This window comes from Leguminivora glycinivorella, chromosome 12, assembly GCF_023078275.1.
Source record: "Leguminivora glycinivorella isolate SPB_JAAS2020 chromosome 12, LegGlyc_1.1, whole genome shotgun sequence".
In the NCBI taxonomy this organism is placed as follows: domain Eukaryota; kingdom Metazoa; phylum Arthropoda; class Insecta; order Lepidoptera; family Tortricidae; genus Leguminivora; species Leguminivora glycinivorella.
This window is the reverse complement of record NC_062982.1, coordinates 24175668-24192876: the sequence shown is the minus strand read 5'-3', so window position 1 is coordinate 24192876 and position 17209 is coordinate 24175668. Positions and strand designations below refer to the sequence as shown.

The 17209-nt window shown below is 42.0% G+C and overlaps 1 protein-coding gene across 1 annotated transcript; it reads right to left on the bottom strand.

The window, feature by feature from the left end:
• Positions 1-297: 297 nt before the first annotated feature.
• LOC125231793 (tryptophan--tRNA ligase, mitochondrial) lies at positions 298-16988 on the bottom strand. The gene is made up of 7 exons (XM_048137371.1): positions 16771-16988; positions 15964-16137; positions 4113-4262; positions 2591-2825; positions 1995-2146; positions 1041-1166; positions 298-666 (listed from the first exon to the last, which is right to left on the bottom strand). Exons 1-7 carry the CDS (start codon positions 16861-16863, stop codon positions 448-450), a joined length of 1149 nt encoding a protein of 382 aa, XP_047993328.1. The 5' UTR covers positions 16864-16988; the 3' UTR covers positions 298-447.
• Positions 16989-17209: the final 221 nt, after the last annotated feature.

Here is a 17209-nt window from a genome sequence, read left to right as displayed (position 1 = left end):
TCGTTAGTAGTTATATTATGAATTGTATTACACATTGTAATGTACTAATTTTTGTTGACCTGTAAATTTTGTTATAAATTTACCAATAAAGAAATCTAAATCTAGTATTAGACATAAGAAATGTAATTAGATAGGTAACTCACTTAGAATTTAAATTAAATTTTATTCATACAAAATAATTCGACCCTCAGTAAATTTCTAATTTGTCGCCTTCGGGAACGTCGAAGGGATATATGCAATCGTCGGTCGCTTGGTTGAATATAACCTTTTTTTTTATTGCAAATAAGAGCTACAACATTTACAACTTAACTTTTTTATTTAAAATAAAATATCATAACTCGATCTACTTAAATTAACTCTACTCGAACTCTTTCGTATTAGACCTTTTTTTTGTCTATTAGCTTTTGTCACAGACGATAGTCATCGGGTGAACTAGTGTTGCGCTATCTACTCGGCGGCGGCGTGCAGCACGGCGCGAGGCGGTAACGCCGGCGCGGCGACGCCGACACACGCGGCCACGTCGGCATAGGTCTCGTCGGCGCGGCGCCGCGCCGCCTCCGCGCCGCGCGCCAGCACGTCGCGCAGCACGCGCGGCCGCGACCGCAGCTCCAGGTAGCGCGTGCGCACGGGGCGCAGCTCGGCCGACACTGCGGCTGCCACCACGCCCTAGTAAACATAAAATACCGAAGATAAGATGAAGAAAATAAAGTACGAGGAACGCGATTCATATTCGGTTAGACGGCTCTAACATTAATATTTAACAATTTTGACACGTATGAAGCTATAAAGGTTAATGGCGTATAAATGAAACGTTCCTTTTTGTACGACATATTTTTAGTTCTTTATTTCATATTTTTAAATATTCATTTAAATACTTGTGCTTCTTACGCTTCTCTACTAAAAAATGTAAACGTGTTGTCTTTTTTTACATAAAATTGCAATGTGTCTTAGTACCGCGAAATATTTTTTTGTTAGGTCTCTAAATACTAATCTTTAAATATGATGAAAATTTTAAAGAGCTGTTTAAAGATTGACCTTACCTTGTATTGCGCCGTCGTCAGTCCTTTGGCTGCGTCGACCGCTTCGTCGGTAGTCATGCCCGTCGACAAGCAGTGCAGCTGTATGAGGTTCGACACGCCTAACCGATTTTCAGGGTCAAATGTCACCTGTAGAAGATACGAGTGCTTTAAAACAGTTGGATAAATCGAAAATGTAACTAATAACTAATTAAACTATCAGTGAACTTGAAGGAAAATTAGAGGTATCCTAATCCGAAATAGTTGTAGTGAATCTTTATTTAATGTTTTAATTTGGTTCAAAATATTTGTCACCTTTTCACCGTACAGTATAAGTTGGCAACGATTTTGTCGGTATACTCTTGGGTCGACACGTTCGTTTTTCGTCACGTTCCTAAATTTGTCCGATTCTGCTTTCGTCAGCCATTCTTTATTCGTCACGATCATCGATGGTCTTTCTCAACTACGGTCGATTTCGTTGTTCATCTTTATCTTAATTCGTTTCGTTCTGTACTCGTCATAATCTTCTTTCGGCATGTTCGCTGTTAAATCTATATTTTTCGTGTTTTTTCGTATTCTTAGGTCGGTACCAACTTAGAATATGACCAAATACGAAAATCGATTGAGTCGAAATAAGAAAAAAGCCAACAACTCATTATGGTCAAAGACGATAATGACTGCAGACTAAGTTGACGAATGAAGAATGGCTGACGAAAGCAGAATCGGACAAATTTAGGAACGTGACGCAAAACCATTTTGTCAGCCTCGCCAGTACAAACGTTATTTTAGGCGTCAATCTTCATGTCACATGACATCATGTCATTCTGTTCAAGACTAGGTCCCTCCATAGGCGTCTGTTCCTATATCCCCAAGCGCATTCGCGTTCGATTAAATTATGATGTTTATTTACCATTTCCTGTTATCAGTGTATTTTCTATCATCTTACATCCTACCTGGGTTTATCTGCAACCTGCTTACCTCCGGGGTGAAGTCGGTGACGGCTTTCCTGAGCTTGAGCGCGATGGCGGCGTCGTCGTCTGTCAATAAGATTCTTGATTTCCCCTCGGGGTCCGACTTGGACATCTTCTTGGCCGGGTCGCGGAGGTTACGAATACGGTCGCTGCCGTCATCTGTCGAATGAATTAGTAATTAATATACAGCGACAGTTGTTGCCTAATCAGAGTTATTCCAAGTTGGCAACTAATTTATTAGCCCCGCCTGTACAAGTAGGTAAACGTCATAAAAATTAAATAGGGTGTAGGAAACGCGGTACAGTCAGCAGCAAAGCTCTGAATATGTATACAGAACTTTATTGCCTGCCGGTCTAACATGCTTCCAATTTTATCACTTATCCACGCGGATAAGACAACCGTCACTGGCACTGACATACTTGCCAAAGCGTGACGGATGCTTTATCTACGTGGATAAGTGATAAAATTGGAAGCATGATACGCCGGCTGTCCATTATGGTGTGTATAAATTTTTTGGCACTTTTTGTCTGTATTCACAGCTTGGTTGTTGAGTGTACCAATAGTAACTTGTCAGAAAATAGCAGGGGGTCAAAGCTAAGTGACCTGGTAATAAAGGCGCGGGTGTAGGGAAGGCGGGCCCGTAGCGGTGCGCGAACTGGCGCGCCAGCGCCGAGGCCACCTGCAGGTGCTGCAGCTGGTCGGCGCCCACGGGCACGTGCGTGGCGCGGTACACCAGCACGTCGGCGGCCTGCAGCACCGGGTACAGCAGCAGCCCGAGCGGCACGTCGCGCAGTGTGGCGGACTTCTCGCGGAACTGCGGCAGCGCGGACAAACGCGCCTGGAACCAGACACCAAATTTTTCTACATTCTTCAATACATGGCAGCACTACCTCTCTCGCTATATCGTAATCCAGCAAAGGATTCATATAGGAGTTGCAAGCATAAATTGCTCGCCCTTAGAGTTGGTCAAAGGCGTCTAGCCTGCAAAGATAAGATACACTAGAGAAATTTCGACGGGTACCTCGGCGGTCGAGGTGGTGTAACGGTTTGGCAGGTCGCTGCGAGAGCTGGAGACCCGGGTTCGATTCCCGGCTTCGCCACCAGTGGGCTTGATCGATTTTTCTTTAGTGGTATCTATTTCAGTAGGCCTAGCACATGATGGCCGCGGGAGTATGTCGCCGCGAGATAGATGCCACGTCTTCTTCTAACTGTATTAATGACAAGGACGGGTAGTCTATCTCGCGGCGACATACTCCCGCGGCCATCATGTGCTAGGCCTACAGTTTATAATTCAACAACTGAATTATTTACACACTGCCTTCAGACTTGACCTGCCGTTAAAATTGGAGATAGGTATATTTCAAGTAGATAGGGTTTACCATGGTGGCGAGGCAGGAGAGCAGCCAGCAGAGCTCGGCGTGGCGCGGCACGGCCGACTGCACACGCCCGCCGCCAGCGCCAACACTGCCAGCTCTAGAGTGTCCTCACACAGCTGCCTTCAGACCTGTATGTCTCAAGTTATAGTTACCATGGTGGCGAGGCAGGAGAGCAGCCAGCAGAGCTCGGCGTGGCGCGGCACGGCCGACTGCACACGCCCGCCGCCAGCGCCAACACTGCCAGCTCTAGAGTGTCCTCACACAGCTGCCTTCAGACCTGTATGTCTCAAAGTTATAGTTACCATGGTGGCGAGGCAGGAGAGCAGCCAGCAGAGCTCGGCGTGGCGCGGCACGGCCGACTGCACACGCCCGCCGCCAGCGCCAACACTGCCAGCTCTAGAGTGTCCTCACACAGCTGCCTTCAGACCTGTATGTCTCAAGTTATAGTTACCATGGTGGCGAGGCAGGAGAGCAGCCAGCAGAGCTCGGCGTGGCGCGGCACGGCCGACTGCACACGCCCGCCGCCAGCGCCAACACTGCCAGCTCTAGAGTGTCCTCACACAGCTGCCTTCAGACCTGTATGTCTCAAGTTATAGTTACCATGGTGGCGAGGCAGGAGAGCAGCCAGCAGAGCTCGGCGTGGCGCGGCACGGCCGACTGCACACGCCCGCCGCCAGCGCCAACACTGCCAGCTCTAGAGTGTCCTCACACAGCTGCCTTCAGACCTGTATGTCTCAAGTTATAGTTACCATGGTGGCGAGGCAGGAGAGCAGCCAGCAGAGCTCGGCGTGGCGCGGCACGGCCGACTGCACGAACAGCGTCCCTCGCTCCGGACACACGCCGGACGCCAAAGCCAACGCTGCTAGTTCTAAAGTGTCTTCACGCAACGCTTTCGCGTCCTGAAAACAAAAAATGTGTTAGTTTTTAGTAAGACGTCCCACTTCATCGCTTACCCTAAACACAATATTTGCTTGTATACCTTTATATGAATAAACTGACAAAGCGGCTTTATATGTTTATATCAATCGACAAAGTAGGATGTTTTACTAAACTCCCTCACAAACATAAGTTGTTTTATTTCTAAGAAGGTAAGACCATCTTTGTCACAAATAAAATAACCTAACCACAACATTAAAATTTTGTAAAAACCCCAGACCGCGATAAGTAGACCGATTTTGATGAAACATGGCTAAAAATACTCCCGACTAACTCAGCTTTCAGACAAACAAAAACTAAATCTAAATCGGTTCATCCGTTCGGGAGCTACGATGCCACAGACAGACACACACACAGACAGACAGACAGACAGACAGACACGTCAAACTTATAACACCCCGTCGTTTTTGCGTCGGGGGTTAAAAATAAACACAAATGCTATTTTTACAAGTCAACCATAGGCCCAAACAGATGAAAGGGAAAGTTTATTTAATGATTACTCCGAACGAAATAACTGCATACGATCGTTACCTACGGCGGCACTGTGTGTGACATTTGCGCGTTTCTGTTTGATGGAAACGGCTGTAGATAAAATAAGGTTCAATTTTCAATACCAAATACTTATAGTTATGATAGGCTCTTGCTTTGCTCAGGTGTAACACAGGCAAACGCTGCTTTTTAGGGTTCCATAGTCAACTAGGAACCCTTATAGTTTCGCCATGTCTGTCTGTCCGTCCGTCCGTCCGTCCGCGGATAATTTCAGTAACCGTTAGCACTAGAAAGCTGAAATTTGGTCCCAATATGTATATCAATCACGCCAACAGAGTGCAAAAATAAAACATGAAAAAAATGTTTTATTAGGGTACCCCCCCTACATGTGAAGTGGGGGCTGATAATATTTTTCATTCCAACCCCAACGTGTGATATATTGTTGGATAGGTATTTAAGAATGAATAAAGGGTTTACTAAGATTGCTTTTTGATAATATTAATATTTTCGGAAATAATCGCTCCTAAAGGAAAAAAAAGTGCGTCCCCCCCCCCCCTCTAACTTTTGAACCACAAGTTTAAAAAATATGAAAAAAATCACAAAAGTAGAACTTTGTAAAGACTTTCTAGGAAAATTGTTTTGAACTTGATAGGTTCAGTAGTTTTTGAGAAAAATATGGAAAACTTCGGAACCCTACACTGAGCGTGGCCCGACACGCTCTTGGCCGGTTTTTTTTATCGGACTTGTCTTGATGAGTACCCGAAGTCTAGCTGATGCTGAACCCTGGCTGCACCTAGGGGAACTCGGGTTTAGTGTAATACAGGCAAACGCTGTTTTCGTCATCGGACTTGTCTTGATGAGTACTTGAGTGAGCAGTACCCGAAGTCCAGCTGATGCTGAACCCTGGCTGTACCTAGGGGAACTCGGGTTTAGTGTAACACAAGCAAACGCTGGTTTCGTCATCGGACTTGTCTTGATGAGTACTCGAGTGAGCAGTACCCGAAGTTCAGCTGATGCTGAACCCTGGCTGCACCTAGGGGAACTCGGGTTTAGTGTAACACAGGCAAACGCTGTTTTCGTCATCGGACTTGTCTTGATGAGTACTCGAGTGAGCAGTACCCGAAGTCCAGCTGATGCTGAACCCTGGCTGCACCTAGGGGAACTCGGGTTTAGTGTAACACAGGCAAACGCTGTTTTCGTCATCGGACTTGTCTTGATGAGTACTCGAGTGAGTAGTACCCGAAGTCCAGCTGATGCTGAACCCTGACTGCATCTAGGGGAACTCCGGTTTAGTATGCAAGGGCCAAAAACATGTTATTGTATGTGGAGATTTTAATGTTAACTTGCTCGAGTCATCTAGTAATACTGTTAAAATGTTCTGTTTGTTTAAATCATTTAATTTATTTAATTTATTTCTTGAACCTACTCGGGTAGGTGTGACTAGTGCAACATGCCTAGATAATATTTTTTGTAACTGTGAATGTACAGATAAGAAATTATTTAACTGTTTTCATTCCGATCACAGCGGCCAAAGGGCAGCTTTCTTAAACGTTATTCATGATACTCCACAAACAATAACATATAGACCCATTACTGGATCTCGCTTGGAATCATTCAAAAATGAAATTCAACATAGTTTGTCTATAATACCATTTTCGCATTATGACTGTAATCATTTGTATCAAGATGTTTTCAATGTAATTCTTAATCAATTTAATAACAATTTCAAAGTGAAATCTATTAGTGGGTCAAAAGTTAAAACAAAGTTTAGTGAATGGGCTACTGTAGGTATTCACAAAAGTAGAAAAAGACTTTATGAACTTTATGGTGAGAGAGAGCTGAACAAGAATTCAGAATTCCTGGACTATGTAAGAAACTACTCAAGAATCTTCAAGAAAGTGTGTTTAACTGCTAAGAAAAACTTTATTAGTTCTAAATTGAAAGTGTCGGACAACAAAGTGAAAACAACTTGGAGTATTATAAATAAAGAAGCTGGTAAATGTAAATCACGCGATTGTCAAGTCAACATTGTATCAGATAATCAACAAATAGTGTCGAACAGCGATGTTGCCTCGGCATTCGAAGATTATTTCTCAAATATAGCCGTTAACACCACAAAATGTTTACATTCTTCTGCGGCTCAAGCCCATTCATTACTTTGTGCTAATGTTAAGAAATGTAATAATTCATTTGAATTTAGTCAAGTAGACTCTGTAAATATTGTTAAAACATTCAAGTCACTCAATTTAAAGAAAACGGAAGACTTATGGGGAACATCAGTTAAAGTAATTAGTCATGTCATAGATATAATAGCACCTTACTTGGCCGTAATATATAATATTTCAATTTCACAAGGCACCTTTCCAGATCTTATGAAATGTACCAAAGTCATACCGCTTTTTAAATCGGGTGATTCGAGTGATATAACCAATTTCCGTCCCATATCAATACTTCCTGTACTAAGTAAAGTCTTTGAGAAGCTAATGTTAAATGATCTACTGGGACACTTCAACAGACATAGATTACTTACAAGCAAACAGTTCGGTTTCACAAGGGGCCGTTCCACGACCGATGCTGCTTCGGTACTCATTAAACATATATATAATTTTTGGGAAAATTCTTGTGATGCAATTGGCATATTTTGTGATCTTTCAAAAGCCTTTGATTGTGTGGATCATGGAACGCTCATTTTGAAATTAGAACACTATGGTTTGTCTATAAATGCCCTAAACTTTATGTCTTCTTACCTTAGCAATAGAACACAAACAGTAGTTGTTAACAAAACTCGCTCTAGCGGGACTGTAGTCCAATTAGGAGTGCCACAAGGCTCAATTTTAGGTCCATTCCTGTTTTTGGTTTATATAAATGATTTGCCATATATAGTAAAAAACTTTTGTGAAATAGTACTTTTTGCTGATGATACATCACTGCTTTTTAATGTTGACCGAAAATCTACGGATTACAATGTAATTAATAGCACGTTAGCTGATGTACTGCAGTGGTTTACTGTCAACAATTTACTTCTTAATTCTAAGAAAACCAAATGTATTCGATTTTCTCTGCCGAATGTTAAACCAATCGATACAAAAATACTTTTGAATGATGAATGCTTAGAGATGGTAGATACAACACTGTTTCTTGGTTTAACATTGGACAAAAATCTACAATGGAGTCCTCATATAAAGAAACTAGCAAGCAAATTAAGTTCAGCCGCATACGCCGTTAGGAGAATCAGGCAACTGACTAATGTTGAGACAGCTCGCCTAGTGTATCATAGTTATTTTCACAGTGTAATGTCATACGGTATTCTGGTTTGGGGCAAAGCAGCTGACATACAGACTATCTTTGTATTACAAAAGAGAGCCATTCGTTCTATTTACAACTTAGGAACACGTGAATCAGTAAGAGAACTCTTCAAAGAAATTAATATCTTAACTGTAGCTTCCCAATACATTTATGATAGTATAATTTATGTTGTTAAGAATTTCACTAAGACTGTTTCACTAAGAATTCTGATATCCATAATTATAACACTAGAAACAAAAATAAGCTTGCCATAAAGAAGTTTCGTGTCCGTAAAGTACAGAAGTCATTTGTTGGGCAATGCATTCATTTTTATAATAAGTTACCTGACACTGCTTTGAGATTACCCCTCCCAGCTCTTAAGAACTACTTAAAAAAAACATTGATGTTAAAGGCTTATTACAGAGTCGAGGACTATTTGACAGACAAACATGCATGGCCCGAACCAGAAACTACAAAAAACGAATAGCAATTAAAATAATTGTATTATGTATAGAGGACACAGTTCAGATAAGAAAGCACATCAAATATTTTATATTTTATGTTGTGTAGGTAAATTACATATTTAATGATATTGAGATTCATATTATCTTTTTCTTCTGTGACAATTTGATATGTTTTCTCTGAAGAAGAACGACGTATTATTAAGCAATAATATAATTTATTGAAATTAATTTCCATAGAGTACCTAGTCTGTTCATATTCTTTGATGAATACTTTTGCATGTTAAATTGTATCTTGTTATTTAATGCATGTTAATTATAAGATGTAATGTTTTGAAAAGAAGTTGCCCGCCGAGTTTCTTGCCGGTCCCATAGTGGATACCCCCCACCCAACTGAGGGGGGACTGAAATCTTCTCGAGGCTGAGGCGTAGGGTTAGAGCCGGCGTAGCTTTATTTGACGTTCATATGCGCATTGTAATATGCCTACTTGAAAAATAAATATTTCATTTTCATTTTCATTTCATTTTCATTTTCATTAGTGTAACACAGGCAAACGCTGTTTTCGTCATCGGACTTGTCTTGATGAGTACTCGGGTGAGCAGTACCCGAAGTCCAGCTGATGCTGAACCCTGGCTGCATCTAGGGGAACTCGGGTTTAGTGTAACACAGGCAAACGCTGTTTTCGTCATCGGACTTGTCTTGAGGAGTACTCGAGTGAGCAGTACCCAAAGTCCAGCTGATGCTGAACCCTGGCTGCACCTATGGGAACTCGGGTTTAGTGTAACACAGGCAAACGCTGTTTTCGTCATCGGACTTGTCTTGATGAGTACTCGAGTAAGCAGTACCCGAAGTCCAGTTGATGCTGAACCCTGACTGCACCTAGGGGAACTCGGGTTTAGTGTAACACAGGCAAACGCTGTTTTCGTCATCGGACTTGTCTTGATGACTACTCGAGTGAGCAATATCCAAAGTCCAGCTGATGCTGAACCCTGGCTGCACCTAGGGGAACTCGGGTTTAGTGTAACACAGGCAAACGCGGTTTTCGTCATCGGACTTGTCTTGATGAGTACTCGAGTGAGCAGTACCCGAAATCCAGCTGATGCTTAACCCTGGCTGCACCTAGGGGAACTCGGGTTTAGTGTAACACAGGCAAACGCTGTTTTCGTCATCGGACTTGTCTTGATGAGTACTCGAGTGAGCAATACCCGAAGTATAGCTGATGCTGAACTCTGTTTGCACCTAGGGGAACTCGGGTTTAGTGTAACACAGGCAAACGCTGTTTTCGTCATTGGACTTGTCTTAATGAGCATTTGGGTGAGCTGTACCCGAGATAGAGCTGATGCTGAAACCTGGCTGTACCTAGGGGAACTCGGGTTTGGTGTAACATAGGCAAACTCTGTTTGCGTCATCGGACTTGTCTTGACGAGGACTTGGGTGCGCAATAGCCAAGACAGCGCTGTAGCTGAGCCCTGGCGGTATCTAGTGCTACTCTGGTTTCGGTGCATTATAATATAGAAATCTTTCATGCAATGTCAAGTTAGGTATAAAACATAATATTAACTGAATAAAAATCCTACCAGAAGTGAATATTAACATCAAGTAGTTAGAACAAATTTATTAATTTGCCATACATAAAACACTTTATTTATGTCTAAAAAAATACGTATGTATATACATTTGAATATCAAAATTAAGTACAGTCGATTTCACTAATAGTAACACAGGGAATAAAGAGAATACTGGAGTTCCAAGCGTCCATAGACTGCGGTAACTATTTACTATCAGACGGGCTGTATGCTTGATTGCCACCAGAAAAGTATTTCTGTTTTAAACGATCTTCATAGAATTCACAACAATCAACAGAAATAGTTTGACAGATTCTATAGTACTACTCAACTCAACCAAGTACCAGTCATAAAGACGAGTCTAAGATATTTCACACGAAATATACTATGAACAGAAAACAGCGTTTATTTATATTGCACCGAACCTGAGTTCCCCTAGGTACCACCAGGTCTGAGCTACAGCACTGGCTTGGGTACTGCGCACCCAAGTCCTCATAAAGGTAGGGCCTATAACGAAAACCCGGTTTGTCTATGTTGCACCAAACCTAAGTTCCCCTAGGTACAGCCAGAGTTCAATATCAGCTTTACCAGTACTCATCAAGACAAGTCCGATGACAAAAACAGCGTTTACCTATGTTGCACGAAACCCGAGTTCCCCTAGGAATAGCCAGGGTTCAGCATCAGCTCTACCTTGGTTACTGCTTAGTGCTTACTCAAGTACTCATCAAGAAAAATCCGATGACGAAAACAGCGTTTGCCTATGTTGCACGAGACCCGAGTTCCCCTAGGAATAGCCAGGGTTCAGCATCAGCTCTACTCTGGTTACTGCTCACTAAAGTACTCATCAAAACAAGTCCGATGACGAAAACAGCGCTTGCCTATGTTACACCAAACCCGCGTTCCCCTGGGAAAAGCCAGGGTTCAGCATAAGCTCTATCTTGGTTACTGCTCACTCAAGTACTCATCAAGACAAGTCCGATGACGAAAACAGCGTTTGCCTATGTTGCACGAAACCCGAGTTCCCTTAGGAATAGCCAGGGTTCAGCATCAGCTCTACCTTGGTTACTGCTCACTCAAGTACTCATCAAGACAAGTCCGATGACGAAAACAGCGCTTGCCTATGTTACTCCAAACCCGCGTTCCCCTAGGAATAGCCAGGGTTCAGCATCAGCTCTACCTTGGTTACTGCTCACACAAGTACTCACCAAGACAAGTCCGGTGAAGAAAACAGCGCTTGCCTATGTTACTCCAAACCCGCGTTCCCCTGGGAAAAGCCAGGGTTCAGCATCAGCTCTACCTTGGTTACTGCTCACTCAAGTACTCATCAAGACAAGTCCGATTAGAGGTGTGCGCCGATGGCTAAGTCGTCGGCGGCGGCGTCTGGGTCAAAAATGGCCGGCGGCGTCGGCGTAATCGGCGTGATCGGCGTCATAATTAAAACCAAGTAAAATAAAATAAAAAACGGTTCCTTTATAATCTGCGTTACAAAGTACATAAATCAACTTTTTATCATGGGTCCTGTGAGGCAATTTCATGTTTCTATGATGTTTTTGACTCGAAATTTGTCACTAATTTCATATGAACTCGCATGGTGATGCTTTACAGAAGTTAGTTTGTTGGGTTAATGACGTCTGTGTCAATTTTATTTACCCTTTCGGGCTACAGAGCGCTGTTTGGTATATGGCTTGTTTGAAAAACATGTGCGACGCGCCGGCGCGCCGAGGCATTTTTGCCAAGCCGCCGCCGCCTCCCGTCATTAAACGGCGTGACCTTGGTGGTTACTAAACTGCTCAAACTTAGTATTTGGATACATTTTTGGACTTTTTATGCAATATTTTTTACAACTCCCTAATAAAGTTAACTATGAATAAAATATTTATTCAGCAGTAAGAAAGATGAGGGACTTTGGTATGAAGTTTTTAATGACATGCAAAAAACAGCATGAGGGGAGATCGGTGTACGTCTTTGCTCTGGCATACGGCTTGACACATTTGGTTTCAGCGCTTACGAGAATACCAGAGCCAAGGTCTTTTCCTGTTGGATCTTCTATCTATCTGGATGACTACCATGAGTACCATGTAATCCATTCAAGATTTCAGGACTCCTCGAAAAATACCCGCTGTGTGTAGAACTATTAAGAACTATTAGGTAAGGCTTCGAGGTGTCCTTTTATCCCGTTTTTTGGTCTTTGCCGGCCTGGCTGCGATAGTACGGTAACCATTCAGTTGCTACTTTGGCCTGCCGATCCGGGTATCATATAAATACATGGGAAATTAATCAGTGCTGCACGACACAAAAAACAAAACCAATTTTCTGGATAACTTATCTGCATCAAACTCAAATTTATATGACGAGAGCTCCGGACCTCCGTTTCCAGTGCCACAGTTCTGTGTGTAAAGCTTTTTTTTTCTCGACACTCATAAATTGACCGGGCACGATAGAATCCCTATGGTTGTGCTGAAGATGTGTGCTCTTTCGATGCCAAGGCCTCTTTATCAGCTTCCTAAGGCCTTCATAAAGAAAGAGTACCTTGCAGATTCAAGGACATTTAGAAATAAATCCTTCAATGGAAGCCAACATCGTCATTCACGTGTTCATTTACATGTTTTATTTAACTTAACTTACAGTTTATAAATAAAAATATACGTAGTACACCTATATTGATCAAATTTTCAAGAAATATTTTTATGTAAGAAACATGAAGTTCAAGGTCACGACAAATTTACGCCGAAAACACGCCGCCGCCGCCGATTTTTGGAAAACGCCGCTGCCGATCCTTTTGTAATCGGCGCACACGTCCTCATTTTAAATAGCACAGAAAAACAAAACAGAAATTGGGAATTAAATTCCGCTCAATTCTCACGCCGATTTCACGCCGGTGAAATGATCGGCGGCGTCGGCGTGGCAAAAATGACCGGCGGCGTACGCCACGCCGGTCGGCGCACACCTCTAAGTCCGATGACGAAAACAGCGTTTGCGTATGTTGCACGAAACCCGAGTTCCCCTAGGAATAGCCAGGGTTCAGCATCAGCTCTACCTTGGTTACTGCTCACTAAGGTACTCATCAATACAAGTCCGATGAAGAAAACAGCGTTTGTCTATGTTGCACGAAACCCGAGTTCCCTTAGGAATAGCCAGGGTTCAGCATCAGCTCTACCCTGATTACTGCTCACTAAAGTACTCATCAAAACAAGTCCGATGACGAAAACAGCGCTTGCCTATGTTACACCAAACCCGCGTTCCCCTGGGAAAAGCCAGGGTTCAGCATCAGCTCTACCTTGGTTACTGCTCACTCAAGTACTCATCAAGACAAGTCCGATGACGAAAACAGCGTTTGCCTATGTTGCACGAAACCCGAGTTCCCTTAGGAATAGCCAGGGTTCAGCATCAGCTCTACCTTGGTTACTGCTCACTCAAGTACTCACCAAGACAAGTCCGGTGAAGAAAACAGCGCTTGCCTATGTTACTCCAAACCCGCGTTCCCCTAGGAATAGCCAGGGTTCAGCATCAGCTCTACCTTGGTTACTGCTCACTCAAGTACTCATCAAGACAAGTCCGATGACGAAAACAGCGTTTGCCTATGTTGCACGAAACCCGAGTTCCCTTAGGAATAGCCAGGGTTCAGCATCAGCTCTACCTTGGTTACTGCTCACTCAATTGAGTGAAGAAAACAGCGTTTGCCTATGTTAAACCAAACCCGCGTTCCCCTGGGAAAACCCAGGGTTCAGCATCAGCTCTATCTTAGGAACTGCTCACCCAATTAATCAAGGCGAGTTGGATGACGAAAACGGCTTGTTTTTATGTTGGCAATTAACGTTTTCAATGTGTAATGTTAATGGTTAATTGTATTGATTTTCGGCCAACACTGTATATTTACACGCATACATACATATTTACATAATTATATTCATACATACATACCTACATACATTCATACATACCTACATACATTCATACGTACGAACATACATACTGATCTATGGGTGACGATGATCATTTACCAGTCATGTCCCTTGTCTCCCAGTTCATTAAAAATAATTTCTAGCCGTGTTCTACTTTTTATCCAACGAAAACATGTTTCGTTGCAAAATTAAAAATAGGGCGCATAGTGCGGAGTGGCAACAGCGCATTATCCTTCCTGTTCTTACAATAGCTTAGATTCATAATCCTGTCTCTTTCACGCAAGGCTCGACTACGCTTTAACAAAAGGGAAAGCCTTATATATAGCGCTTAAAATAAGGGTAACCCTTATTAAAGGATTGCAAGCCGTATCGGATAGCGCTAAGCCAATGCACAGGGCTAGCTTTATTGTTTTGCTTAGTTTTTTGTAAGGGCTAGTCAAATGAATGGGCTTGCAGTTCGAAAGGGAGAGTCTCTCGATTGGGTCGTCCTTACGTTAGGGATTCCCAATGAAAGGCTTGTAGCGCGGAAGGGGTTGTCCGGTCCCTGATTTAATCACGCTGATTTGACGCCGTCGCTAGAAAACATTGAAAAACGCGGCCGCCGATTGAGTTTAACACACACTCAGAGCTTCAAAAATTTGATTTCAATACTTCCTGCAGTTTAATGATCAGGGTGTCCACTAGGACACCCTGAATGAAAATTTTACTAAACCCAAAAAAATTCCCTGACTTTTCCCTGACTTTCCATGACCATTTAAGAAAATTTCCCTGACCAAATTTTCACTCTATGATGACATTTTTACCACTTTTGCTTAGGGTAGCAAAAAAATGTTGTTAGCAAAAAAAACCTGATAAAAAAGCAGTTTTTCTGGAATAAAGTGTGTGTGTCTGTTGGTTTGTCCGTCTTTCACGGCAAAACGGAGCAACGAATTGACGTGGGTTTTTAAGTGGAGATAGTTGAAGATATGGAGAGTGACATAGGCTACTTTTTGTCTCTTTCTAACGAAGCGAATCCGCGGGCAAAAAGCTAGTACTTTTATACCTACGTTTTTTTTATTTTTATGTTAACTATAATACTTTAATTTCTGGTTTTATAAAACTAAACTTAACGAAATTTGTAGTTGGTAGTTATCATTATTTAGTTTTAGCTACACCAGTTGCCGGCCCGTGCACTCTATCAGGACACTGGGCTAGAAAAAAATATCGCGAGCGCAGCGAGCGCGAAATTTTTTCCCCTTTTATATGTCCCTGGGGCTGATAGTATAGTTATTATGTACAAAAAGTAACAAACAAAATGGAGTAACGAGGGCAGAGTCAGGACAGCAGTCTTGAAATGAAAACGAGATTTCGAGCGTAGTGAGCACGAAATATTGACTAAGTAACTAAAAGATATTACCTATGTAGAAATAGTAAACGCGAGCGAAGCGAAATTTTCTCTGTTTAGGTGTTTTGCCACTAAGTACATGCCTTTAAGTTTCCAGGTGCTTTGAAGTTCTCTCATCGTCATGCTTACTATCCTCCTATGCTCCTTTGACTCATACAAAATTGCGCCTTTATGTGACGTTTTGCGCCATTGTGGCGTTTTGGCCGGACAAATTAAGGTCAGCTAGAGCATGAAGATAATAATTCATTAGCAATCACTGGGATGTAGGCCTATTTGTCAAAAAAAGTCTAAAGAGACAATTCTGAGTTGTCTTGCAATCACTACTAGGAATCCATCTTTGCTGTCATGGATATGTGGCCAACCCAAGAAATCATATTATTTTTTTCAATACTTTTTGAGTTTTTCTGACCTCCAAATCATTTCCCAGACTTTCCCTGACTTTTCATGACCACTATGAGCTTCCCTGACTTTTCTGATTATTTACATTTAGCCCTATTTGTACTACACTTTCTCTTACAGGGGTCACCCCCTTGGATAAGTGGTAAGTGGCCCACATGCATAAGAAAACATGAATTACATGTCTGGTGGTAAGTGAATGCAGGTCTGCTACGAACAGCGTGAGGTCTTCCCCGGCCTGCTGCAGGCGCGCGCAGCGGCGCAGGGCTCCGAAGTAGTTGCCGACGTGCAGCGTACCGGTCGGCTGCAGCCCCGACACCACGCGCCGCTCCCACGGCCCTCCATCTTTGGAACTCTGTCAAACGATTTTTTTAAATAAAAATTAAATAATCACTACTTTGGATAAATGCGAACTCCCAATCATTTGGAAAATTGTTTTTTTTTTTTTGTTTAAAATATATCTGCTAGGGGGGTCCACATTTGTATGAGAAAAATTTAAGCACATATTATTATAATAATAATAATAAAGACGTTTATTCAAAAGTTTGAACACAGGTACATTATAAAAGTACACAGGCATGCTTACAAACTAATTGAAAAGGTAGGTGGCTCAGCTAATGTCTGTGCCAGAGGGCCTCGAGGCGCAGCGGCCACAAGGACCATTCAAGGATTATTCATGGGACCTCATTGAAAAAAATTTAAAAAGGGATTTTTGGACCACACTAAACATGATATTAGAATTACTTAAAATAAAAAAGTGTTTATAGTAAGCCTATTTGAATAAAGAATATTTTGACTTTGAAAATAAAATATTGTGCCCAACCAATATTTGTGACTTATATTTACATACAAGTGTAAACCATTATATGTACCTTATCCTTGACTTGTAACTAACTTTATCAATAAATATATGAATATGAATGTATTAAAGATCTTATAATATAGTAGAGCTATACTTTATCTTATTTTCAGGCCTCCCTCGACTAACCTTGCTGGAAACTGCGGCAGCGCTACTCTGGTGTACCGCCCTGGAAGCTAAACACCGTTTACAATTCACCAAACTCCTTTTTAATATCTCCATGATCAGCCTAAATTAATTGTAGATACAAGTTTTCTTTAATAAATATCTATCATTTCCAAATTCACTTGCACCCAAATCAAATCCCAGCTCGGCTCGGAACTCAAAAAATTGACATGTACCGTTTAATTGATCCAAAATATAGTAAAGATTTTTAGCATCCTATCAAACGTTGTAAAAAGTGGACGATGCCTTTGGAACTAAAGTCTAATTCGGACCATGCTAACAGCTGATTGTCAATTGAACCTTTAGAAGCGTTCGGAGACTTAATTTCTATAGAGATGTTTGGATCATGTTCTGAGAAAATAAAATCCTACAAATGTGTGCTTATCACCCTTGAAACTTTTAA